The sequence below is a fragment of the Nasonia vitripennis genome, chromosome 1 (genome assembly GCF_009193385.2).
Source record: "Nasonia vitripennis strain AsymCx chromosome 1, Nvit_psr_1.1, whole genome shotgun sequence".
NCBI classification, from domain to species: Eukaryota; Metazoa; Arthropoda; class Insecta; order Hymenoptera; family Pteromalidae; genus Nasonia; species Nasonia vitripennis.
In genome coordinates, this window is record NC_045757.1 from 28,054,206 (window position 1) to 28,081,174 (window position 26,969).

The window sequence follows — 26,969 nt, forward strand, 5'->3', positions numbered from 1 at the left end:
AAGAGAAAAATAGATGGATTAAATGCTTGTTATTTCAGGAATCACGTGATGTTGAAATTAAAAATAATTTGAGCGCATACAATAGAATAATAAAAATTTGATAATAGTTCATAGTCTAATTGTGTTTTTGTATAAACTGTGTATAATATATTAACATTACTTGATGTGAGATATAGTAAATTTATCTTGATTGGAACTTCATGCTGTGCGATTATTTGCTTTATTCGACTGTCCATCGCCCGCTTTTTAAGACTCAGAAAATTCGTATGTCTTCTCGAAAATAGATGCAATCGAAAAAAGTTGGAAACTTTTTACTTAGAATTCAAAAGCAAGAAAGCAGTGATAAAACCTAGAAGTGGGTCAATGGGTTAAACAGATTGAATTCGCTAAATACTTTTCACAACATGTATACAAACTTTTTCCGATATCATCATTTCTATATTACATACGTTCTACTTCCGGAGATATTAATGTCACGAGACAACGATGTTACAAATAATTTATTAAAAAAAGGAAAAATTGCACGTCTTGCAGTTTTAGAATAAATGTTCATCTCAAATTCAATCTACGTACAAATACTTGTCATAAGTTTTAGAAAATCCGTCAGGGCAGAGTTAAAAGACGGCAAACGTGAAGGCGGTGTCAATAACTAACGAATAAATTAGTATGAAAAAAAAATTATTAGAAAAGTAGACTATTAAAGCTGATCGTCAAATCAAGAGTTACATATCTAATTAGAAGACATAGAGATTATAAAACATTGCGAAAGTTTAAAGTACAAATTATAAAGCATTTGTAATTTTGACAGTTTTCTAGATTTTTCAGTTCGTTCACGTTTTTAGCACATATTTGAATTTCTTACTAGTCCAAACGATTTCGATATTGAAATATCGATTCATAAAGGTTAATAACGCGAGGTAGACACGAGTAAAGCTCGAATCACGTGCAGCACCAAATAAGCAGCAGTAAAAAATTGCGCCCGGAACGCCGTTGGTCGTTTCGTAATTTTAGCGACTCGTGCCAAGATTATTACGCGCGGCAGACGCGTCGTCATTCCCTCAATAGAAAGACTCAAGCGTGAACGTCTCGAACACAAAGCTTGAACTTTTCTGTCGCTATATCGGACTGGCGGCTCTTAAAGACATGCATATACATAGGTATAGGTTCATTCACTGAATGAAAAGGCTATTCGCTATAACTGTTGTTCCAAGTTTTGAGAGTGATTCGTTGAATAATTTCACAAGTTCGCGCACTCGACGTTTCGATGTAATCATGTAAGTGTGTGTAAAAATTTAAGTGTTTTTAAAAGAGACGTAAGTAAATCACAGTGCATCCGATGTGAATATAGGAATAAAATAAAGAAACATGAAAGAAATACTTACGATCCAGACCACGATCACCATAGCGTGGAATGTTAGGTCCTCGGTCGCGATCACGATCTGAGCCGACTGATTCCGAGGGCGATCCAAACCGGGCTACGTCGAACTTCTCTCCGGCGTCCATCGCGAACACCTTCTCCATCTCCTCGTCGAGCTCTTGTACCGTTTCCGCGCCATGTCCGTCGGTCTGAAATTGCCAAAGACACAAAAACATTCTTTAATTTCTTGCCAATAAACAGTTTCATCGCGTTTTCGCTCGTAAAACTTTTTCTCTCAGCTGATCAGGTGATCGACTTTTTAATGCCAAACTGTATACGTTATCGTCTGGAAGACTATGTTACGTGATAAAATGAACTTTTGTCCACTTTTTTTAACAGCTTCGTTGAGTTGATAATGATAATCTGACCGGGACACCCGACACAACAAAGATAAGGATGTTCGCCTTTCTGCGCTTTATTTGCTCTTTTGTTGTATAGAATTTCATTAATACATCATCATGGATGCGAATCCTGAGACGATAGTACTATTAATTATTCACCTAATTTTCTTTTCAATTTCCCCGTCGTTACTAGAAAAAAGATTGATGGTACTTATAATTGGACGGAAAATTAAAGAAAAAGTAGATTTCTTTTTAGATTCAGATGATTTTCTCGTCAGTTTTCAACTTCGTGTACTCTTAGCGTCAAAACTTTAATGTATCCGTCGGTCAAGTTTCCTCTGGATAATAGCTAACAAACCATTATACTAAGAGAGCTTACACTCAGTGGCTCTGCATCTTCTATTCTCCCTTTGGTTTGTGTCAAGGTGCCAATATTTTTCCTTTCCGAACTATCAGAATCTGCTCACTTATCAAGGCTACTCAAAAACAGATTATTATAAAATTGTGTAAAAAAATCCAAAGTTTTTGATTACTTATCAGAGTAGAGTGGAATTTCTTGAGAGAAAATCCAATTTGAAAATGCAATGGCACTCTGATGTTTTCGTGATAAGAAAATATTAAAATTTGAAAGTTGGTAGCTAATTTGTTAAGAATTGTGATCAACATAAGTTATCTAACAAGATGTAAAATTAAAGTGGCTCAGAAACTTACGATCAACCTAACATCACACGTTAAGAAAAGAGCTAGTAAAATAGAAGCCTGTTATCAAATTATCTATTAAATTTGACTACATTACGAGATAAGCAATTTTTATTGTACATTTCGTTTCAGCAGTAAAAGTAAAACGTAAGTGGGACGCATCAGTAATCTCGTTTGATTTAGCTTTTTCGTTTATTTTTGAACCCGCTTCTTTATTTATTCGCGAATGATAAACGTGTTTATGAATATAAAGCTTTACTGACACCCTTGAAACCCTTTACGGGTTTACAAGGGTACAGTTTCTTTCTGAAATTAAAAATCATAAAGCGATTCTCGACGGCAGAATATACAAAGACACCCACAAAGCATATAATTAGAAGAGTATTTTTCACATAGTAAAAAGGCAGTTTAAAACCAATCTAGCACCTTGACGAAACGTAATCAAGCATCCACGCTCTCAACAATGAAAACAGAAACTTTTCAGCTTTCTATACTCTCTCCCACTCTCTAGTTAAGATAAAAGATAATAAAGGCAAACGAAATTCAAATGACGGAGACTCCGGAAGCGGAAGGCAGCGTAGCAGTGAGCACGTGACACTAGCAGTAGCGGCGAAAGAGAGCGAGATATAGTGTCGAGGACGCGGTGGTGGCGCTGCAGCCGGTCGATGCGGTGCCGCGTCCTTGAACTTGAGCTTTCGGCCCCGCGACCCGGCGCAGCAGCTACTGTCCGCCACTGTTGGCTCTCTCTCTCTCTCTCTCTCTCTCTCTCTCTCTCTCTCTCTCTCTCTCTCTCTCTCTCTCCCTCCCTCCCTCTTTCTGAAACCGCGACCCTGCACACCCGCACTTTTACTCTGCGCTCTCACCTTTTTTTCCCTATCTCTGCGCTTTTTTTACACGTACGTGTGCATGTGTGGGGCGCTATCTCGCCGCAATCTTCGACGCCTTCGACTTCTCGTCTTTAAGGATGCCTCTCGGCGAGGCGGTGGCGAGGAAAAGATGGAGTGGCTTGTATAACAAGAAAACGCCGTTTTAGAAGATAATGGAGACTGAGTAGCGAGAGTCAGACGATTCCTCCTCTTCTTTTTTTCCGTTGACGCTCGACAAACTTTTTCTGTTCGACACGCGGAGGACTCGTGGTATTTATTCACAACTAGGATAAACTCAATTTGCAGAAGTTACGCTGTGTTGAAGCTGCCGCGCGTGTGACGTCATTTCGTTAAAGCGTTCCAAAGGGTTGCACACGCGGACACAGTGACGTCACGGCTAGACAGGGTGCACTAGCTCTTTACCGCTCTTTTGATGATGCCTCGCGAAACTTTTAAAAATAGTTTTTCGCTGCAAAGTGCGCCGTTTTTGTTCTACAAATATTTTTGACGCCTCGAGAGCGCGCTGCTTGCTAACAATTTAACGCATGATAAATTATGTTTTATTCAGAAAGGCTGCATGTACGTGTTTAAATTTTACTACACTGATTTTGGTACTTGAAAAAATTATGGGTCCAACTAAAATAGAATAACGTGTTTGAAAACAACTTTGAGCTATTGTTTCGTTTCGAATGAGTTTTGTTGAAATTAACTTTGTTCCTTTAACGCGCAGAATGTCTCGACACTGTCAAAAAAGATATTATCGATTTCACGACATAAATTTAAGGAGAATATATAACAAATTACGTAGAATTGGTCGATTACCAGATTTATTCATCCGGTAGAATCGGCTTACACCTCATTAATCATAGCAGTGCATAACTTAGTTTGACAGTAATAAGTTACTACGATAAGAAGATTAACGTTTCTTGAAAAAGTGGATTATTTTAAACTTTAGAACGAAATAAGCTTGACATGTAATCAGCGCTGTTAAAGTTTAACGAAGAAGAAGCTTTTATGTAAATCTCCTTACTATAAAATTATTGATTTGAAAGTTGAACAATCAAAGTTATACGGTTGCTAGGTGATTACTTTTTTAACATAAAATATAATGTTAGTCAAATTACATGTTTTGGTACAAATTCTCGTTGCCCTGCATGCTAAATTTGCAACAAAAAAAAACATCTTAACCTTAGCTTTATTTTACAACTTCAAAAAACTCGAGGCAAAATTTCTTCAATCTTTTACCTCGCTCTCTCATTATTTACCTATGTTACGGTAAGGATATCTACATTTTCGCTCAAGCAAAATCTCCGGAGAGTAAAAAACATGTGATGTATGACGAACACCGGATTTTAACGACTTTCTACTTTAGCATCAGAAACAGTAACGGTAGTCATTGCTGAGCGGTACAATGTCGACACTATCACGTGCTTCTCGCAAATTACACAAGCTTCTTTTCTCTATACTATCTTACTCTTATTCTTATTCTCGTTATTGCGCCCTTACTGTTTTTTTTTTCATTAAGCTCCGCGAATAGTGACTTTATGTACTACTATTGTTACAACGGATAGCTGCGACTGATTTATTTCTTAAATGCAAGAGAACGAAAAGAAATGGATACTATTTTTTTCTAGGTACCACGACGTAAATTTGAGAAATTTTTCCACTTCAATGAGCTACATAAGTTCTTTTAAACTTAAAAAGTAAAACTTTCATTGGTATAAAAAATAAAGCTACGTGTTTACATATGCACAAATTATATTGTTAATAATTAAACTTTGCTAAGTTTGTACGAATTCTCTTGAAAAGGGAAAAGTAACTCCCTTACTTTTCTTAAGGGAAAAGTCTTCTATTTTTAAGGAACATAAATTTAAAAACTCACTTTTGTTTAAAAATGTTTAATATAGAAGGGAGATATATTCTTTTATTTATGCATCTTAATCAGTGCATAAATCATTCAAATTTTTCCCCTTTGAAAATTTTATTATGGCTAATTACCCACGGCAAATTAATTAATTTTAAAGTGCGAACATCGCGTTCATCTCACTGAAAAAAATTGAATCCGTGCAGTTTTTACATGCTTCCTCAGGTCCTCTTAACTCTGATATGCGTCAGAGTTAGGTCACCCCGTGACCCACCTTTTTTGTTTCACTTAGGCCCCTTCTCGTTCAACACGTTTTCTTAAGATTTCAATCGATTCCGCGCAGAGTATTACACGACCTTCACGTATGTCGACCATCTACAAGAGCATAATCTACTTTTTTTTAAATAATTAAATCGCTAAAAATCAATCAAAGATTTGAATTTCAACCGCATATACATAACATTTGCATAACTTCGTTGAAATTAATTTACTGGTTTGTCTATTATTCAAGCTTAAACGATTAATTGTAATTCGGATAATTGTTTTTCAACTGAAATCCATTATTCATTCTCTAACGCGTTTTCAAGAGAATGTGCTCATACTAATTCGTGTGATTATTATTGGTGTTATTTATTTTTTTTTTTTTTAAGAAAAGCGCATTGTATTCAAAATATATTAATTCTCGTTAAAGCATACAAATTCTTTTAAAAAAATAGACCAAACCAAATTATGTATTCAAAGAAATATGCACATCGATATTGATTTGAACAGGTTTGTAACAAGTCAAAATAAAAACTAAATACATATTAAACATTTGTTATTTATAATAAGCATTAGTTATTTCCTTGTAAAAGACACGGCACTTCAAGCGACAATACCATCCAGCAGATCCGTAGACGAAACATCCAAAATTAGAATTCCGTCATGAAAACAATAAAAATTCCTCTCAAATCCAGCCCAGCCCCAAACCATCAACAAACCGCATCTGTGTTACCAGCAGCAGCAAATCATCGCTACCACAATCTCCCGCATATAACAATACCACCAGCTTCTCAATCCCTCATGCAAAACAGCATCGCTTCGAAAACAACACCATGTTGCGTTAGTACTATACACCACCTCCGCTGACACACGTTTTCCCTGTGGAATCGTCATCGTCGTCGTCTCGTGTAGTCTATAGACGCGCCGCTGTCGCGGGGGTGGTGCACGCAGCCTTCTCCCTCGCGTGGCTCATCGATTTTCCAAGAGTAAAGTCCATTTCGAGCAGCGGTGCGAGGTGACAAGTGCAGAGCCCGGCTTTGCCTTGCCCTGAAACGCAGGATGCACTTTTCCATCTCTCGCGCGCGAGTCTAATTTTCCCACGGCCCGACACGGAAAGAGAGCAAGGGAGAGAAAGAGGAAAGCCGGATTTCCCGGATAAGCGCCGACGAAATTGAAGTCGCTCGAGCGAACCGATATGAGAAAGTTTTAATGCCAGCGCGGATTTCCAACAAAGGGGGACCATTTTTTTTTCGTTTTCTTTTTTGCAAATCGGAGTGAGAGATGGCCGCGAATTTTGGGACGATACAGTGCCGGTTCAGCTGATCGATAGAGTTTAGAGTGGGTGTTTTTTTAGTTAGAGATAGAGTTAGCTCTGCTGCGAAGGTTTTCCGATTTTACTTCAGAAATTTTTGTATTTTTAGCTTTGGAAAAATTTGTAAGGTTAGATCATCGTTCTATCATAAAACAAATTTTCAGTTCTATTTGCAGATCAGGGCTACAGGTTTTAGCGAGTTATTTTCGGCTGCCCAAATAGCAAAGTTTTTTAGATCGATTCCACTTCTATGCATTAACTTTTTCAAGTGATACGAGTAGAAGTTAAAAAATGTCATGTTGACCATATTTATACATTGAATTGGTACAAATGTGTCAATATTATATTGTACTCCTGCCACGTCCAGATGTTGAAGTTACAATTTATATTTAGAAACTTCGCTCGACTGAATACATGATGCTTTTACTTCGATCAATGATTACAGTAATTTTTCATGGCGATCGAATGGCTCTGTATGAAGCTGTAGATTGAATACTTAAGTAGTTACAGACTTTTTCTTATACCTCATCATTGAAAAGTCACGAATGAAATGCGCGAAAATAAGTAAAGTTTTCCGAAAAGTTGTACGTCATGCAGCGAACGAGCGTCAATATTACATAGACGTAACGATTGTTAACTGAGGCCTACAATCCTGTGACAAATTTAGTGCGACGAATTAAAGCGAAACGAGTGGAAAGAAACTTTTAAAGGCGACGTGTTAGAAGTAGAAACTTACATTTCGTCTAACGGCGCGAGAACGACGTAGCCTTCCTAAGCAGTTAGTTCCATAATCCGAGCAGTGTTAAATAATGTAGTCGAGTTGAAAGTGTTAACTGGGTCTCGTGGCAGCCAGCTTGACACAATTAAAAAGCAATCGAATTTCGAGTATCAGCGAGCGGTTTACCACAGTCACATCTTAACTTAATTCTCTGTCGTTACAGTACGTCAACTAAGAGAACCAGAGTACGGTCACTATCCACCTCACTTTTGAACAAAAATTAGGTGTAAATACAAGACACTCGTGGCGCGCCTAAGAATTAAATTCGATGGGGCGAAAGAACGTGCTTGAAAATCATAAGTGTGGCCACGTGTACCTGCTATTACTTTAAGAGCATGCTCGGGAATAAAAAGAACAGAAGGAGAGCCGAGTACTGTTGAAGAGTCGTTCACAACAACAACGTCGCTTTACAGAATTAAGAACTATTAAATAAATAGGGTTTGCACACTATACGACTACTTGTCTTAAAGTTCCAAAACAAAACCGTATAAGTACGTGATAAATAGAATATAAAAGAAATTCGCGGCCCGGTTCGCCAGTCGAAGCGCGGCGCGTCCGCGACGACCGCTACTTCCGGGCAGTAGCGACGGAACTGCAGCAGCCGACGGTCATGCCGTATCCCGGGCCGAGAGGGATGACGGTAGCGCGCGCGCCGGCTTTAGATGCGCCGGCGCCAGCCTCAACCCCACTTTCCGAAGGGGCGAAAGGCTCGGCTCGTTCTCCTCACCACCTCCTTCCCTATGCACGGCGTGTAGGTGGGGAGTGTACAGTAGAGCCGCCTATATACGTAACGCACGTATACGGAGAGGAGAGCTGCCCTCCGCAGAGTTTCACTTTATTAATTGCGGCTTGGCTTTATGGACGATTTTTCCTGCCCGATATGTCGTGAGAGAAAAAGAGTCCGCATGCAAGCACACTGCTGCTCTATACGCTGCGCGGGAGATCTTATTCGCGGCACGAATGCTGAAGGGGAGGCGTGTGCTCGGGTTCCAGATTTGTGGTCTGGTACCGGCTGGGATTTCGTTTTTAATGAGAGGGATTTTCTTATTACTCGCGCCGGAATTGATGATCCGTTTGTTTTAGCAGGAATAATAATAGCCGCGAGGTAATTCGATTGGAGGATAAGGGATGACGTAGTGCTGCTTGCTCTTGTGTCCTATATGATAAATTAGGCGTTGAATTTGAGGGAGAAGGATGATTTTGTTTTAAAAGAGATCGTGGTAGGGGGATGATGGTTATTGCATATACGACACGAACGGAATGGGACAATCGTTCTTTGCGATGAAACAATGTATATAGTTGATCATTTTCAACGACTAAAAACTAGTGAACTGTAAGGAGAGCAGTTCTATACATGGAGCGGTTGGAAAGTGACAGAAATAAATGGAATTTTTATCGATTAGTTACAACAAGTTGTTTCCTGCTGTGAATTTACGGTAGAGCTACGTTGGCCGTCAGTTAACTATTTACAGGAAGCAAAATATTATAAGCACAACATTTATTATATGAATTAATGATGCGCAGTATTTTGATTAGATAGTGAAATAACTTTCCAAGATTTTTTCAAAGATTGTCATGTTTTTATAGACTTTTATGTCGGTCATTTTATAGGCATTTTGAAATGTCGTACATTCAGTGACTTCCTGTAATTCTGCGATATTGTCATTATTCCCTTTTTGCTTGTGATTATGATGATGGCCTTCATTGTTGGAGGTAACGGTAAAAAGGTTCACGATTTTTATTTAATTTACCGAACTGTCTTGTTACTAACAATTATTAAATTTCGTATTTAGATATGAATATTACTCGAATGTTTCCTGTTTTCATGTGACCTTCTTGGCCTTCGGTTATCCAATAATTTAGTTAATTTCAAGAGTATATTATTCATTTTTTGACGTCAATTATGTATTTCTGAAAAATAACATTTTATATTTTAATAATTCACCAATTTTTTTTTTAATTAATTACATACTCGATAAAAAGTTAATGTTCTTGTGCATCATACATTTTTGTATAATTTATTATGCAAGTAAATCAACAATATTTTATCCATAATTTTCGAAACTGTTCTGATAAAAACAATTTTCATATATAAACGCAAAGGTCACGTACGCCGAAAATCGCCTGATTACGATACATCATAACACATATCATTGTCCTAGATAGAACGCACAGGCTACGTATTCGAGGTTTATACAAGCCCTTCAACTTGGGATTTATTATAGTCATCCTCATGAATAGATCACAATGCAGTTTCAATACGCTATAACTGTATTTAGCGTGTCTGCAGCTATAGCAGAATATCCTGAATAAGAATCAGCTGTTAAAAATAGTTACTTTTCATCAAGGTCACCGACTATGCATAACATTTTCAAGACCATTAGAATGCATTTTAAATTCATAACCAAGCGTCTGTTGACTTTCAAATTTTTATTATGCAAAATTAAACGCCTGTAAAAAGTGTATTATCGCTATTATGCATAAATAGAAAAGCGGTAAGGATATGCAAATGTTTGTCACTCACAATGCTGATACAGTATCCCAGAAGTGCTTCTAAAATTCTAAGTAAACTCCATTAATGCTTCTTTCATATGAAAGTTTCAACTCTTTTACATAAAACGTGTAGTAAATAATGGCGGTAATTATAGCATTAACATTTTTAATATGCACCCAACGCTGCATTCTTTATCATCCAAGTGTTTTATTACATAAAAAAAAACTATTGCGCAGAAACTTTTGATGGTATATAGCATGCATTAAAATCGTTTCCAAACCTCATTAAAGTTTACTCGGGACTTCTAGACAACTTTACATTCATTTGAAGACACGCACTATCTCCTTAGAGAACACCGGATCATACTAAACACATAATACTCCATCCTACATCCCCAAGAATTGGAAACAACAATACCGCGCAATCAATAGAGCCTGAAAAGAAGAACGCCTACTCTCCCAAACGAGCATGCCGACCAATTGTAAACTTTGAAAACTAGAAAATTTAATTGCCCATTTATCCAGCTGATGGGCCTAGGGGCACAGTGAATATAATTCAAGCTCTATGCAGTTGCCGCAGAGTTTCCCAGCGTTAACGCAGTATAGCTCGCTCGCATCATCATCAAAATTCTCCCCGTAAGCCAATGCTCGTTTAAACAGGCAGCTACCGATAGCGTCATCGGCATTTGAATTCCTAGGCGCACGAATCAGCCGTACGGCCGCGGATCGATAAAACGTGTAGCGCACCTCTCTGCCTTCGACGTCGACGTTCCGGGTCCATCCCCGGCGGCCCGGACGACCCAGAAATGCGCGAGCGAGACTGCACGGGGGTCAAATTGGCTGCTATATATACTGCTGCGCAGGGCTCGTGTGTTGACTGGAGCGAGACGAAGATGTATGTATATACATGTACATACTCGTGGAGCTTTAGAGAGGAGCTTTAACCGGTAGATAGGCTCGCGCTTGAGGGAGAGAGAGAGAGAGAGATCGTCGGCTGCGTGGATAGAATATACGATGGGGTGGGGCAGCTTGCGCTGCATACCGCGTCGTTTTCTCTTCGATAGGAGGGATTCTCTCTAACTGCGTGAGTTAGTTTCAATTTGCGATAGCGAAATCGTCACTTGAATGTGACGCTCTCTCCGAGATTTCGTCTAGATGGATACTCGGTGCGACGAAAGTTTTATCGCGCTCTTTATTTCATTATACGTCTCGTCTGCTATAGTTGGTATTGATGGAACGAGCTGGTATAAAGGAAAGGAATTTTCGTTTTTAATAAAGGAAAATTTATTGACGCGATAAACTCACGAGGTGCTAAAATGCTTGAAAGAGAATTCTTAGGAAAACTGTGTAGTTCACAGCAACGCCTTCATCGTCCATCATGTGGAATGTCTGATTGTAGCCGACCCTTTTCTACTGTACATGGTGTACCATATATGAAAATGTTATATATAGTAATGCTATAAATATAGCAATGGATAAAAGATGAGAATATTGAGAAACGTTTTGCAAGATATATTCAAATTATAAATTGCATTATTCATTCGAGTACGAGGTAAAATCCTCTTTTAACGAAAACGACTGTCATGTGTATTCTGAGAAAAAAGGAGATTGTGCATTGTGCATTTCAGATTTAAGTATAATTTTGCTGTAATTCTTAATTTTACTGGAATAGCGAATTATGAGAATGACGACGGTTCTTCTGCAAAGTTTAAATTCAACGGAAAAATTAATTTCCTATATTCAACTCTGACGCGCGAGCTTACGTTTTATTACAAAAGAATGCAATTGTACATCAGCGATCGAGTTAATAAAAATATATATTTTCCATACTTTCATTTCAGCGAGAAATATTCTGTAAAGCGAACGAAGAAACACGGTTATTGAAATATTGTAATCATATTATTCTGATAACGACAAACCAGTCTTCTCCCTGCAGATGATCGCAACAACAAAGGAAAGAAAATGCCATCCTATTAGAAAGAGAAGACAACATTTTTCTTGTAACTCGAGAGGACTGGAGGATTGTCGTTGCAGAAAGAAGAATTCATTTCGAATTATCACCACTGTGCGATGACTCTTGTGTTTTCATCTTAGAATATTATTGTCGATTTAAACCCTTCGAATAGCTTCTTCAAAAAATAAACAATTAATGAGATTACAAAAACGTATCCACTCTTCTTTCGGGTGATATTAGGCATCAATATTGTTTTTGAAAGTAGTTACAAAATGAAAAAATCAAATATCACACAGTTGTTATCATAAGAAAAAGTAGTCATCAAACAACAATGTAAAATATTGAAGGTTTGAATCTGTTCATTTTGGCTCTTGTATAGTCGGGTACATAAAAAGAATGTCATTTTCAATACAGCCTTCTCAACTGTGCTCACTCGCCCGACGTTTTTGATTAAATTTACAGTGCAAAATATCAAGCTTCTCAAAAGGACATTTTCCTTTCAACGAATACCTCGCGTGCACGACGCAGAAGCTTGCGCATGCAAGCAACCCCTTGTATACTAACAGAAAAGCAGCAGCACAAAGCAACCAACGTCATCCCTCTTATTATACCCGCATGCGCCTTTAAAAAGTGAAAAAGCAAAGTTCGACAAAACGAAACGGAAGACAAAGCCGCGACATCAGACCGTCGTTGCTGCAGATATTCACGGATGACGCAAGCAGCGGAGCTTGCGCGCAGCTTGCGCCGAACGAAAGAGAAAGAGCAACTTGAAAATAGAAGGAGCGAGCTGTGCCGCAAAGTCTGGGTATTGACATATGCTAAAATAGTCCCGTGCCACCCAGCTGATTCTCGCTCGGTCTTTCTCTCTCTCTCACTCTATAACGTTTGCTTCCGAAGCCCCTCATATTCCTTTGGCGGGGCTGCGCTATGCGCTCGCGCTGTGCTGACAGCTGGTAAAGCGCGCGCAGACGCAACAAGTGTCGGTCATCCGTGAAAACGGGCAAGTCCATGCGCGCGCCTGTATATAATAATACTCGCGCTCTGGTTATGCAACATACGTCTTATTATCAGCGAAATTTATGCGCGGCTATGCAGTCGAGCTGAAATTTAGACAAGCAAAATGCAAATTAGAAATAGAGGCCGGTAATTTTGTTGAGACTATGTGGATTGTTGTTGAAATACGTTTACTTTGTGCCTGAAAAATCAGGCGCAGAGGTCCGTTGACCATAATAGATAATTGTTATTGCGCTAGGCTATATAATATTGTATGACGCCAAATAGCTCATCCCTGGTGTTATTAACCCACAATTATACTTTTGTTTTGATTAAAGAGTATTTGAAAAGAAAGTATATTTGATTCGATCCTACAGCAAATTAATTTTTACAAAATTTGCTCACCTGTAAAAAGTTTTGAAACGCTTCTATAGTATAATAATATAGCATATATCTATACATTTTACTCAATTATAAGCATACATACTAGCTCACAAGATAAATACATAAAATAAAAAAAATAAAACCTCTCATAAACTCATAGCACCTATCGTAAGATGATTAATAACTTATAATATGCAGTATGCACCTCTATATTTTAATATCTTCACACTGCGCGACACGTGTCTTCCTTCAACTTAACAGTATTTTATGACACAATGCATCGACCGATGGGCGATATTGCCGAGAAAGGTCATCGTATAAGATAATTACTCCGCGATAATAGTAGCCCGTAATACTCATTCATAAACCATTAGTCTGTATACCCAAAGTGAAGTTTAAAGGTGAACATCGTATCGGTTGCAATTTTTCAGGCGCAAACGCGACGCACGCGTGCATAATATTCGCCAACGACGACCTGAATAAGGTTAATGGATTCTGCGGTGCGTGAAAACAAGTGGATTTTTCTTCCCTTTCTTTTGCGTCACGCTGCTGCTGCTGCAATGGTAATGGATGGAAATACGCTGTGGGCATTCGTTTGTTGTGTGTCGTGCGCGGAGGAAGGAAATGAAAGTTTCTTTGCATATAAAAAGGAGGATCAAGTGCGTAACTCGGAGTCAGAGTAATGGCGAGTCGACGGCAATCTTCTTTGTTAGTGTTAACGGTATTACGGAAATTCTTTCCATCAATTGCGTTGGGTCTCTAACGAGTTTAGCCGGATCGAGTTGCAGTAATTATCGGCGATACAAATCTTACTGTCTTTTGTGTGTTTCTCTGCGTGGCTCGGTCGAGCAAATGAATGATTCCACTTAGTTCTTGTTCGTTTAAGATGCTGCATACATTTAAATTTAAAAAAGCATTTACTGATCAAGCGAAAGCGCATTGAATTATTTGTACATCAGAGAAGCTTTTAATAAAAAGATAATCCGATCTTGGGTAATTAGGGAAAAAATTAATTCGCAGAGTTTTTTACCGTGCCCATTGACAACATCTTATTGCAGTAGTCATGCAGTGGAAATAAATTACACAGCTTGTTGCACTTGATATGAAAGAGTGGAAGCGTTATTTATTTCCCCAAACAAAAAAAAATTATTGAAAAAATACACCCCCTAGCCCCACATAATCGGTTGATATATTCATAGCAGCGACAGGTGTTCAGAAACCAATCGCGTATATAATTACAAACTCACCAGAATGAACTCGCTTACAAGCTCCCGCTATGTCGGGCCAAAAGACCTAAAATAATCCCCGATCATTAAGCCATTCTTTGTTATCCGAGCGTGTGGAGGTAGTTGCATCAGCAGAACAAAGGCCAGCACACCGGTGGATAGCATACGCTGAGCACTTAGCGTCAAATGGAAAAAAAAGAAGACCCGAACGGTTCGTGTCAGTCAGAGAGCGAGTGCGCGACATTAACTTGCCGCGTCTATACGAGGGCTAGGTCATGGCACAGGGTTTATCGAGCGGTGTAACCTTGCGTCGATGTGTGTATATTATGTAGGTGTATGGAAAGGGTGCAGGTGCTAATGGCAGCAAGAAAAAAGAAGCCGGAAAGATCGCGCGCTGAGGACGAAATTACCGGAACTTTTGAGGATTAATTTTTTTTCACCGTCAGCGAGCAGGTGGTGTAATGGAAATTGACACGGAGACCGAGAGCTTTTGCGCTGCTCGTTAGTTTTGATTTTAGAGAGGGGAGAAGCTTTTTTTAGAGTTTGAAGGCGAGTGTGAATACGATGCATGATGCTGCTGTCAGATTTTTGCGTGGAAAAATTTTGAATGGCAGGAGATGAAAGTTTATAATTAAAAACTGTTTTGAGTATTGTTTGGTGTAGAACTGCGAATGCTTTTGTGTATGTTTTTATACCCATTTCATATCAGTGCTGCTAGTGTTATTCTCTTCAACAGTCCAGAACTCCAATCTGATGATGTGCGTATTGCAATCTCAAAGCTCTACGATGATTCTAATTCGATTGATCTAAACTATTGGTCTAATCGAGGTACATGGATAGTACACTTTGGTGTGCACCACAACTATCTAGTAAATAGACTTGTAGAACATTATAACTTTAATGCGATTGAGTATAGTGAGACCAAAAAAGTGATGTGAAATCCCGCATACATCTGCAAAACTTAGAGGAAGAAAAATGTATGCTTTCTAGCTCTGTAAGCCTTTCTCTGATGTTTATGGAAGAAGATAAATCTTCTAAGAAAAGTGAAATTATTCAAGAATCAGACTACGCTAAGAATAATAATGGTAATAAGAATGATTTTAGTATAGGATTATTCGTGAGTACTAAATGATAAAGTGTACTTTATGCGATACTAAATGATAATAAGAAGTGAAAACAAGTAATTATAAAGTGCTAGTGATTTTACGTCGACGGAAAGAAAGTTACGAAAATTCAAAAATCTGAAAACCTAACTGTTAAGACGCTTGGATTTGTCCATATTTTAATCCAATTTTCTTAACAGTTAAGAATTCTTCTTTGTGTCAAGGATTCTTTTCTCTCAGTGTATATTCGAAAAGCGATCTACACAAGGAAATTGCACCATAGAAATAGGCAGGTATAATACAGAAGCTTATTTCCTGCCCAAGAGAATTAGTATAGAAAAATAGTTGCAGTGCAGTCGGACTGGTTTAGCTTCCTTAGAGCAGCATAGCGCCGACTTCAACACGTAGACACTGGGAAACGAAGATGAAACGAGTGCTACAGTGTGCGAGGCAGTGAGGAGAAGGAGACGAATTTTCAGTGAAACTCTCGGCCTCGGCTCTTAACACGACAGAGCAAGACGGAGATGAAACGAACGCGATCGGGGAAGAAAGATGGTGTGGGAGAAGGGAAACAAAGGTCGATGGTGTACTGCTGGAATTGAAAGTGTTCGACTGGATCTAGGTTATTGCTTTATGAAACATATTGTTTTCCCAATCAGGTATATTATTGGGTTTTATTTGCTATATATAGCTTCAATTAGACTAGTTTTTTTTTACTTCAGCGTGGGTATACAGTTTAGGTAAAAATAAAATGATTTTTCCAACTTTATTAGATCTCTGCTCATCTATGACGTTAAAAATACTTTGTAAAACTCGCTCTGAATCAACGTGATGGTTAAATTTGAACTTTACATTAGCGACGCTCGTGTAATTCCATGAAATCATGACGTATTTTATTCAGCTATGTTATATTCAACCCGGATTTAATATAAGAGATCAGAATCAGCTTTTGTTATTATTGTTAGCTTGGATTTTCCATAAATAATAAAGTTGTATCATAAATTACTATAAATATGCTTATATTTGATAGAATGTATGGTCTACGTAATATGACGTCTTTGACTGTAGGTTGGCATAAATATATTTTTACTTTCAACATAAATAAAAATTCAAAATAAAAATAAATAAAAATAAAAAGTCAACCTGGTTTCCCATAATTTTTGATTGCTTGAAAAAAACTGCACGTACAGTGGCCAGTCTAAAGCATAAGAGCAAGCTATCAAAAAAAGACTTCCAAGAAAATCATCCATTAGAAATCGAAAGCACACAATTTTGCTGCAGTACTCGGCTGGAAAAGCAGTAGAAGTAGCAAAATCGACCGGCGCTACGGGATAAGTGTAGGTATGCGCGCAAGTAAAGGTGGGGTGCAGAGCGGAGTAGCTGCAAGCTCGCGCGCATGCACACATGCGCGCACATATACGTGCATCGCTGCTCGGCCATGCGCGCCGACCTTGAACCCGAAGCTTGCGACTACTGGCTACAGTCGCATCTCGGTCGAGTGTGCGGAGTGCTGTATGCGTATATGTATACACGGATCTTCTGAGGGAAATGAGATGTACGCCGAGCCACGACGACGACGAGGACTTTCGCCGCGCGGATGTGTGCTTGGACGAATGCTCGGAGAAGCGCGAGAATGCTTCCGGACGCCGTGCAGAGACTCGTTGTTGATGCAGAGCGAGATGTGCGGCTGCTGAATTTGTGAAGAGATTCAGGCACGACACGTGGAGAAACGTGATTGAAGAAGATCTCTGAGATTGGATACGTGGATCCATATTTTTATCTGGATATTTATTAACTTTACGAATGAACGACTTAAAATCCTGGTGATCTAAGTAGTTCGTGACCCATCAATTATTATTCTAGACCTTCAAACTGGACACTTTCAAGAAAGCTATCTGATTACAAGTGACTTGTATATAGCCGACCATCGGATCTCGTAATAAGAGATCAAAAACTTTGAATAAACTGCAAAAGAGCTGATATTATCACATGCAAGATCTTTTGTATTTTTTGAGAAAATGTATACATATTACAGCCTAAACAAAGTTGGTTGGGAATCTAACTAAAAAATTTATCACTGATGAAAATATCGCAAATACAAAAGTTTGTCGAGAATTCTGCCCAAATATAGAAAAAAATAAATTTTAAACATAAATTCATTTTATTCATACATGTAACTCTGAAATATCAAGCATCGCATTACTCCCACTTAGAGAGAAGCCTTTGCCATCTGCAGTTTCAGACAAACTAAAATATTAGAAGAAAATTGCTTTTTTGAAAACCGTAGATTTATTTACTTTTTTAGAGAAAGATATGAAACTGTATTCTATTGATGTGCCATAAACTGACGTTACAACCGTCGATGAATAAAGTTTTCAATCATAAAAAAGTTAGGCTAAGTTTTTACAACTCAGGTTGTACAATTTGTGCAAGTTAAGTTTACGCTAGATTTTTTTTAATGATCCATCAAAAATATTTTATCAAAGTATCATTGCATACTGATTTTGATTGAATTGAAAAAAGAAAAGCGACAATGTTTATCTCTCTTTAATTCGAAAGTGATAAAAAACAATAGTATATAGCATAATTCTGAAAATTTGTTTTTAATAGGTAGTAAAAAGTATATATTATTCTAAATATATTACAAAAATGGCGTAGACAAGAAGTGAAATCACATTTTCCAGAAACTTTGGTGCTGTCGAGATCCCGACGAGACACTTATTGATATCAGTAAGCCATTTCTCTTTTTTCTTTTACAACATCGAATCCTTCAACATCAAAAGCTGATAATCCTTTAACAAATTTTCCATCAAACAAAGCGCAAATGGAATATCCTCGGAAAACTATCAAGCTTATATATAGCACTGGGAGCTCGGCGCAATCGATCAAACTCTTGCGCAAAACTCCCCATCCGCGAAAGGCATCAAGGCGTTCGAACCAGCAGCAGCATCTATTTATAATTTCGCTCTCTATTCATCGCGCTCCATTTAGATCGATCCTCCAAAAAAAGCCAGCTTTCAAAGCATTGCTGCATCGCGCGCACACACACGCGACAAAGAGGACAATCGTGAAACGTTCGAGAGTGTGTGGCAGCGCGATATCGGGCTCGACGAAGAAACGCCCAAAAGAGCCTCCCCTATTCAGATGGCGACGGCGCATTTCTGCCGATCGATCTTGCGATTCCCAATTTTCATCCCTCCCTGCAGCGACTCTCCTCTTCTCGGCTTCGAGGGGGGTAGAAACGGATATGTGCGCGCACGTAGCTCTCCGTGCATTTCCGGGAAGCAGTTGCTGCAGCAATTGCAGCAGTGAGTTGCGCTGCTGATGTGGTATCTGCTCCGGACAGCAACGACCCTGAACCAGAACGGGGAGAGTTGGGGTTACCCACAGTTTCACGGTCAGTAGGAGAAAGGGTGGCCGAAAATCAGCGACTGATGCAGGAAAAGTTAGCTGATATACAAAAATTATTGTATGCGCAAATTTTAGTCGAACGTCGTTGGGAAGGTAGAAAATCGACATTCGATCGTATGTGCTAAATGCAATTTTCTTTATGAGTCATATATTTGTCTTAGAAACCTTTTCATAAAACCCAATATTTTAACTCTATGCGTTGACGAGAATGTTTCACTCAAAAAAAAAAAAAAAAAAACACGTAAAAGCGCCTATCTATGCGCCACCTATCTTTGCTAGCCAGAGACTTTATACATTGAATGTTGAAAATTTATAACAGTGAGAAAAAGACTTGTCCAAAATTAATTTATTTTGCTGCTACTCTAACAGCATAAGATGGTAAAATCACATCCTTCTAGTTGAAGAGTTTATCATATCCTAATGTTTCATCATTAACATTTGCCTTGTATATAGCATTAATTATACTCCATATACAAAAGATACACATCCCCTGGTAGAAACGGTATCCAAGTTATTTGGAAGTTCTGAGGTTGTCAATCTCAGAACTTGGTAGTTTTCTTTGTCAGTTTTTGTTACAAGATGTAACGCTTTTTATCCTAGTTCTTTAGCAGTTTTTAGATTGAGTATTCTTAACTATTTTATTCCGAAGATAGTTGGTGAAATAGTATGACACAGGTGCACGTGGTTAATGGCGATTCGAGGTTAAAATCGGAAAATCATTACTAGCAGACTTGTATTCGAGTTTTTTTTAATGAAAGTTTATAGAATAATGATTTGCATGCGAAAAATCATCCGAAAAATTTCGAGCGACCGGGCACTTGAACCCGAGCCCTGCACAAGGATAGCCGCGCGTCTTAGCCAACCGAGCCAAGTAAACGTTGTCATTTGACCAACTATCTTGGGCATTATTTTTCAAAAACAGCTCGATCTAAGAACTGCCAAAGAACTAGGATAAAAAGCGTTACATCTTGTAACAAGTACTGACAAAGAAAACTACCAAGTTCTTAGCTTTTTCACCATTTTAAATCGGCCAATTTCTACCAGGGTCAGTTACACAGAATAAAGTATTATAATACTCGGAATTTGTAAGTCTGTGCAATTGAAATGCGAGATACTGGAGGAAGAGAAGAGCCGAGCAAAGAAATATAGATTCAAACAAGACAAGCAAAAATAAAATGCTAAGTAAGCAAAAGGGTAAAAGAAATATTCCAGACTGAAAGATGAGAAAAGAAAAAGTTAGAAGCAAAAATAAATAATAAGGCAGTGAAGCATGCAATAAAAAAGAAAAACGTACATGTGTAATATAAACCTATCGATTATGAATTTATTTGGCTTATCGCTACATAATAAATCATACATAAAAATCTAGATCAAAACTAAAATAAAATTTCAATCAGATAACACATTCATACAGTCTATTTTATAATTAAATCACCTCTCGCAGTGGTTCGCGCCCAGGATCAGTTATCGAATCATCATCGTCGTTCTTTCCCGCCCGACGCATCCGCCTCTATCTTCACCACTTTCACAACAATGACAACAACGTCGACCGGTAAAACCAGTACTGACAGCCGCACTCGCAGCGCCAGCTTCGCAGTCGCGATCGCAATGCATTAGGACACGCGCTTCGCGCTCAACTGCACCTTGATAATCTCTCGGCGGGGCCGATCTTGCTCTTTTTCGAAGAGCACAACGATTGACACTGGTCTTGTAATCGAATTTGCAGGATGGCTTCCGCACGCGTTACGTAACCCGATGGTCGTATCTCATAGGTATATAGATCAACTACAGAAGCATCTAAGTATATGGATTATCGCGCTAGTGGTAGACTCGAGCAAGTGTGTAACAGTGGATTTACAATAAGATGTCGCAGCGGTTAATGGCTTTTTGTTGATCGATACGCGCTTATACTGATGAAGGCTGAAGTTTCGATGATGAAGACAATGACATGCGAAGTGATGCTGAAATTATAAAGCTGAAATTTTAAGAAGCGGGTATTAATGATAAGTGTTATAACCGTCTAGTACAAGCACGAACATTGAAAAAAGAATATAAATAAAATGCTGTAGATTGGTATTTATCTGATGTATGATTTTTCAGTGAAGAGAAAGGTTTTTTAAGAGAGTTTATAAGACTATTAATCGACGATTGTCAATCGCTTCATTTCCACGCCAATATACGCTAATTCGACCTTCTTGTTTACGACGAAATCGCTCCTATTGAGGCGTCTCTAACTCGCCCTAATTTCGATGACCTTTGAATTTAACAGGAAATGCTTTTTCGCTTTCCATTTTTACGTAATTTATTTCTTATATACTTCTGTATAAGTTATCATTGCACCTTTTACTTAAAAGAATGATAACATTACAGAAAAACTTCTCGATGGAAATTATACGTGCCTTGACCAACTTTTCATTTATTTTGTGCTGTTCGATTCATTTATCTAATACCTTGTTAAACTAGACAGACATGATTAATGTTTCATTTTAATGTTGTTAATACACAACGAGTAGTTTAAAGGACAAGCATTGTTCGTTATACTTGTCTCACTCGTCTATAATTGCAATATAAATCTATTTGGTTTAGATAAATTCTCTTTAAATCTACTCGAAAATAATTTTGAAAATGATTAAAATAATCCACAGTACTATATTCTTAACAGTGCATGCAAATGAGTGCTTTCAAATGTATTTTTCTCCACTACAAAGTGAACGACATAACTGTAGCTCCTTGCGGTTCAATTCAAAATTATGAAACATTGTACGAAAACAAAATAGAAAAATCCACAATAAGAGGTATACTGAATGAGACAGCAGATCACCGACTTTGTTTTTCTTTATCCACTTCGATGTGCCATGACGTCATTATCTGGAGGAAAAAAGAGCATCCGAGAAGAGAGAGAGAACAATATACGCGCGAAAAGAATAGAAGACGAAGTGCGCGTTGAGATGAAGGAACAACGTCGACGTCGACGAAGTCGTCGAGAGAAGCATGACCTCGCAGACCGATTGACCTGATTGGCGGGCGCGATTCAATAATTACTTAACGTTACTTCTACGCGTCTGAGAAATCGCGGTAGCTTGTGTTATTTTCCTTTTCTCGCAAGGAGGTGTATACCGTTTGGGGGCTCCTTTTCTTACGCTGTTCAGCTCGTTCAAAATCGATAATGCGAATTCTCGTCTGTTGCTTTCTACCTCTTCTGGGTCGATTGTACTACAATACAGTCGCCGCGCATCGGAACTTCATTTACGCAATCGGATTTCGTATTTAAGAAGCTTATATCGAGGGGGGGGGGGTGCCGTATACCGAGGAAAAGACTGATGGTTATTTTTTTTCTATTCGGTGTGCGTTTCACAAGAATTGTAAGCCTTAAACTCTTATTGATGCATGGGAAACAATACATTTTTTAATTTCGATGTTTAAAAAAATTCAAATCTCACAAAAAATGACATTTTTTATTAAAAAATCAACTAAAAATTAGCCAACAAATCGTTGCAGTTTATACTAAACGCATAATATAACATAATGTTCAGTTTTAATTAAAAACAATTTTAATACTCACCGCTATCCGTTGGCCAAAACCGAGGAAGGAGAGTTTTCTCTTGTTAGCAGGCATGGCTCGTTTATCGCCTTTGTTACTCATGGTGGACTTCTTCATTGCCGGTCTATTTTACGGACTGATCTTTTTTCTGGGTGCCCGTCCGATCCTTAGTTGGGACGGAGATGTCCACATGTGGAGGAGTCGCTCTGATGGCAGCTCCGTCGTCCTGCTAGTTGCTGAAACAGCAAACGATGTTTTAATAAATTAACTTTATGGTTTCTTTTTACGTTTAAAACGAATTATTTATTCTCTCCATTCATCGTATTAGTTTATCGAAATTGTTTTGTGCTTTCAAATGTTCATTTATCATAGTAAGTTATTTATTTTTTATGTTGTAGTGCGTGTATTAATTTAGTATAATTCGATGCGTACAATTTTTTCAACATAAACTGGCTGTGATTTTGAACATGTTGATAAATTAAAAAGCGCAAGTGAGCTCAAATAAGAACATTCAAAATAGTGTTCGTAGCAAATTTTTAAATAAAAAAATTCACTGTCACTATAATTTTATTCGTATAACGCCCACCGCACGTTTACACTACATTCTTACATGTCAATGCAGTAGTAATCAAACGATATATAACACTTCAACAACTTTATTGACAGACGGGAGCATTAGCGGTAATGTTCATTCGCAAGAAGGCGCGGATAATTTGACGAAAGGTTTCAACGAACAGCAGAGGCTGATCGGCCCCTCCACAGATGCTGACGATACGTTCTGCCCCTCCTAATGCGGAAAACGTTTGCAAAGAAAACTTCAGAAATTCTCTTTGCAAATTTTATTAGGAATTCCTTTAACCTATCTTTTGTTTATACAGATGTCTGCAACTTTTCAATTTATCAATATGTCTTGATCGATTTGTAACAAAACCCTTCAAGCAGTCGTAAATTTACTGATATTATCACAAGCTAAAAAGTATAGTGCAAAAATAAAGCTAGTAATACATCACTTCATTATTAACTAAGAAAAATACTGATTACAAAGACTATACTAAAATGTATAAAGTAGAATAAATAAGTGAGCTACGGGCGAAAAACGCAAGCAATTCGAAAACAGGAAGCAAATAAGAAGCCAAACAAAAAAACAAATGAAAACCCTAGAGAAATGTCAAGACTTTCTCAGTTTCACTTTTCCCTGATCCAGACGGATTCCTCGAACATCGTTGCCGCTCTCCGGGGCTTCCGATCGAGCTCCTTACTCTCAAGCCTCACAAATCGCGATGTACGGCGTGTTTACGGTGCGCACGAGTAGTATACCGCTGCGCGCAACGATTTATCGTCTAAGTGTGATTTAGCCCAGCAAGTCTCCTTTCTTGATGCCGACGGATTTGTTGAAAAGTCTCCAGCGCGATGAGGATTTTCTACGTAAAAATGGCGATAGAAAATCCAAAAAAGTATATAAAATATTTTTTTAATTATTTCATAAATCTGTATATATTTATATGAAAAAAAAACTATTTTACAAGTATTTGCAAAATATTATTAGCTAGTATGTTCATCCAATCACAAGTCGGTTAAAATTGGGATGCCAAGAGCTTTGAAAATATGTGTTTCAATAAAAGATAGTAATGGACATGAATATTCATCAAGTGAAGTTATTTGCTTTTGTAGGAACTAAAAGGAAACAATTGAACATGATTTAGAATATGCAATCTCGTAGTTTTTTCTAAAAGAAACGCTTCTAAAAGTATAGCGAGCAAAATATTTAAAAAATGTACATTTAAGCCTTACTTCTAATTCAAATAATATAGAGATCGATGTATAGGTAGGTGTATATGTAAAATCCTTTAAATAATTCAATAATCAGTCTATTTTGATTTAAATGTTTTTTCAATTCAAGACGTCATTCGGAATCATAAAATTTCCCAACTATAAAACAACGATATTTAACTTTTTGAAATATAAGCTGTCACAGACGCACACGTCTGCAACGCGAGTAGCGAAGACGAGTCAGCGATAAGAGTCCGCCGAGCCGTACTACGATGCATAGCGTCCGAATGCATCGTAGACGTTAGCTCAGTGGTTAGAGCACAAGCCTCTGGCACTCGGGTCCGCGAGTTCGAGTCCCGTCGTCTACTTTTTCGCTTTCGACTCTGTCTCCTCTCTGTTTGTAACATTCTGGCATCCCTTACGGGGAGATCACCGGTTTAGAACCCGGCTAAAAAAATAGATCTCTTCTCGATCCACGACAATTCCTACCTTACCTACATTAACTACACCTACCTTACCCTTGACAGCACTCCACCAATAGACGCCCCAGATCAAGCCTCTGTAAGTCATAAGTCTGAATAGATCATGTGTGGACGCCTCTAATCTGCATGGTAATGCAGCCTTGCAGTCTTGTGTCCGAACATGGCCGAAGGCCGAGACACAAGGCCGAAGAAAGCAGGAACTGCCTATCGGTAAGGAAGTGCGCGAGCCAAGGACGGCTCGCCTCAAAGGGGGTGGTGTCACAGACGCACACGTCTGCAACGCGAGTAGCGAAGACAAGTCAGCGATAAGAGTCCGCCGAACCGTACTACGATGCATAGCGTCCGAATGCATCGTAGACGTTAGCTCAGTGGTTAGAGCACAGGCCTCTGGCTCTCGGGTCCGCGAGTTCGAGTCCCGTCGTCTACTTTTTCGCTTTTGACTCTGTCTCCTCTCTGTTTGTAACAAAGCCAAACTGTAAGAAACCCATTGAGCAATTCACCGAAGCGGCGAGTGTAAAATGTTAATTAATACACGCAACGATAACAAAGCTTCATGCAGACACTCAAGATACACTATAATCAACTGGCTGTATCTGTTCTGGGTATAAAGACCATACCAGGCGCGTTTGTTTTGTTTTGATCGGAACTTTAATAGACCGTATAGTCGTAAGCTCTTTTTCGTGCCACTGCCACCTGCTGGCGAACATGTGCCTAGTGTTCGCATCTTCTTTTATTATTGTCTTCATTTTCTCCGCTGCACTTGCGCGTTACACATATCGGGCGCCGTTTTTCAAGGTCACTCAAACAACATTAACGAGGGCGTCTCACCGTTTTCGAGAGCTTCGATAATGAAACCCCTTCGACTATGATTTAATTAAGCGGAAGACTCCGCGAAGGAAGTTTTGTGATTGCTTGATTAAAAGTTGCTTGGAAGAACGAACAGATCGGTAAAATCCAAAGTGGATTGAGGAATGAACTCGCGGAAAGAATTTTTATTCTGCTTCTGGTAAGCTACTATATAGTCATAACGCTACAATAATTAATTTTGTTTGGAAAGTATACGTTCGAGTAAGAGTTTTTATTGTTGCTGATTAGCCATTGTTCGAGATTATTAATCCATTGTGCCGTACATAACTTTTAGATTTTCTCAGAATTGTTATGTTTTAAGCAATACAAATTATGACTATATACTTTACATCAAGAAGGAAGACTAATTTTGCAAGATCTACACTGCAAAAAAGTTGAAGGTATGGATACAATAATTCAATGATATATTTTTATCGTTTCATCTTACATTTTACACTCAGTCATATCACGTGTTTGAGCGCTGGTACATTAAATGATGCATCAAATGTTTAAAAATCGTGTTTGCAAATCATAAACAATTAAATTCCATTCCAGACATGCAGCAAATGATGCTGGGCCCATTTCATATATTTCGTAAGGGCTATATTATATGCTCTTCACGTCGTCAATAATTAAAATTCACGAGCCCTCAATCAGACAACATCGAGCAAGACTTTCCATTCTGTTTCAGACCTACGCGAATACATTCAACTTGCAAAATCCATACAATGACTCAAGCGGCCCCGGCGAGTCTCGAGCACAAGAAAGCTGCCAGTGGTGGAAATTAAATCGCGCGAGTTCCGTTGTCTCTTATATTTATGTAAGAATCATTCGAAAACGGCGAGGGACGACGAGAGGTGGCCCAGCCCGCGTCTGTTCGGATTGCGAAAACCTTGTGCCAGAAACATACAGCTACCGAAGGAGAAACCAATGTTTGCCTTTCTCTATACCAACGAGAAGAGGGAAGAGGGAAGAGAGAAAGAAAAAGAGATTCACGCACTCTTGGTAAAGCATCACTCAACTTCGCTTACCTGGCTTTGATCGATAACATCAAAGCTTTGCAGCCATATTTGCTCGCGTATCCTAAACTATTTCAACAGATAAAACAAATTCATTACAAAAATTGTGATGATTATTTGGTAATCGATACTTGAATGATATGATATCTCATATATTATTTCTTCTATGTTCGGTAACTTTACACCAACCTGAAATTGTTCCAATGGAC

The 26,969-nt window shown here is 38.4% G+C and overlaps 1 protein-coding gene and 1 long non-coding RNA gene across 7 annotated transcripts in view; one reads left to right on the top strand and one right to left on the bottom strand.

Annotated features, from left to right (window-relative positions):
- Window positions 1-26,969, bottom strand: part of LOC100117814 (anion exchange protein 2) — a 63,943-nt gene that overhangs the window by 19,904 nt on the left and 17,070 nt on the right. For 3 of the 6 annotated variants that reach the window (XM_008213958.4, XM_008213959.4, XM_001601905.6), the window contains exons 2-3: window positions 22,665-22,879; window positions 1,383-1,566 (exon numbers count right to left, since the gene is read on the bottom strand). In XM_008213958.4, the coding sequence (XP_008212180.1) occupies window positions 1,383-1,566; window positions 22,665-22,760 (280 nt within the window). In that variant the 5' untranslated portion in view covers window positions 22,761-22,879. Of the gene's footprint in view, window positions 1-1,382; window positions 1,567-7,496; window positions 8,137-20,537; window positions 20,637-22,664; window positions 22,880-26,969 lie in introns of those variants that run through there. The other 3 variants (XM_032598881.1, XM_016988825.3, XM_008213960.4) reach the window with 3 other exon arrangements.
- On the top strand, window positions 18,757-21,182 carry LOC116415804. The gene is made up of 2 exons (XR_004226364.1): window positions 18,757-19,216; window positions 20,547-21,182. It is a non-coding gene; the product is annotated as an uncharacterized LOC116415804 (long non-coding RNA).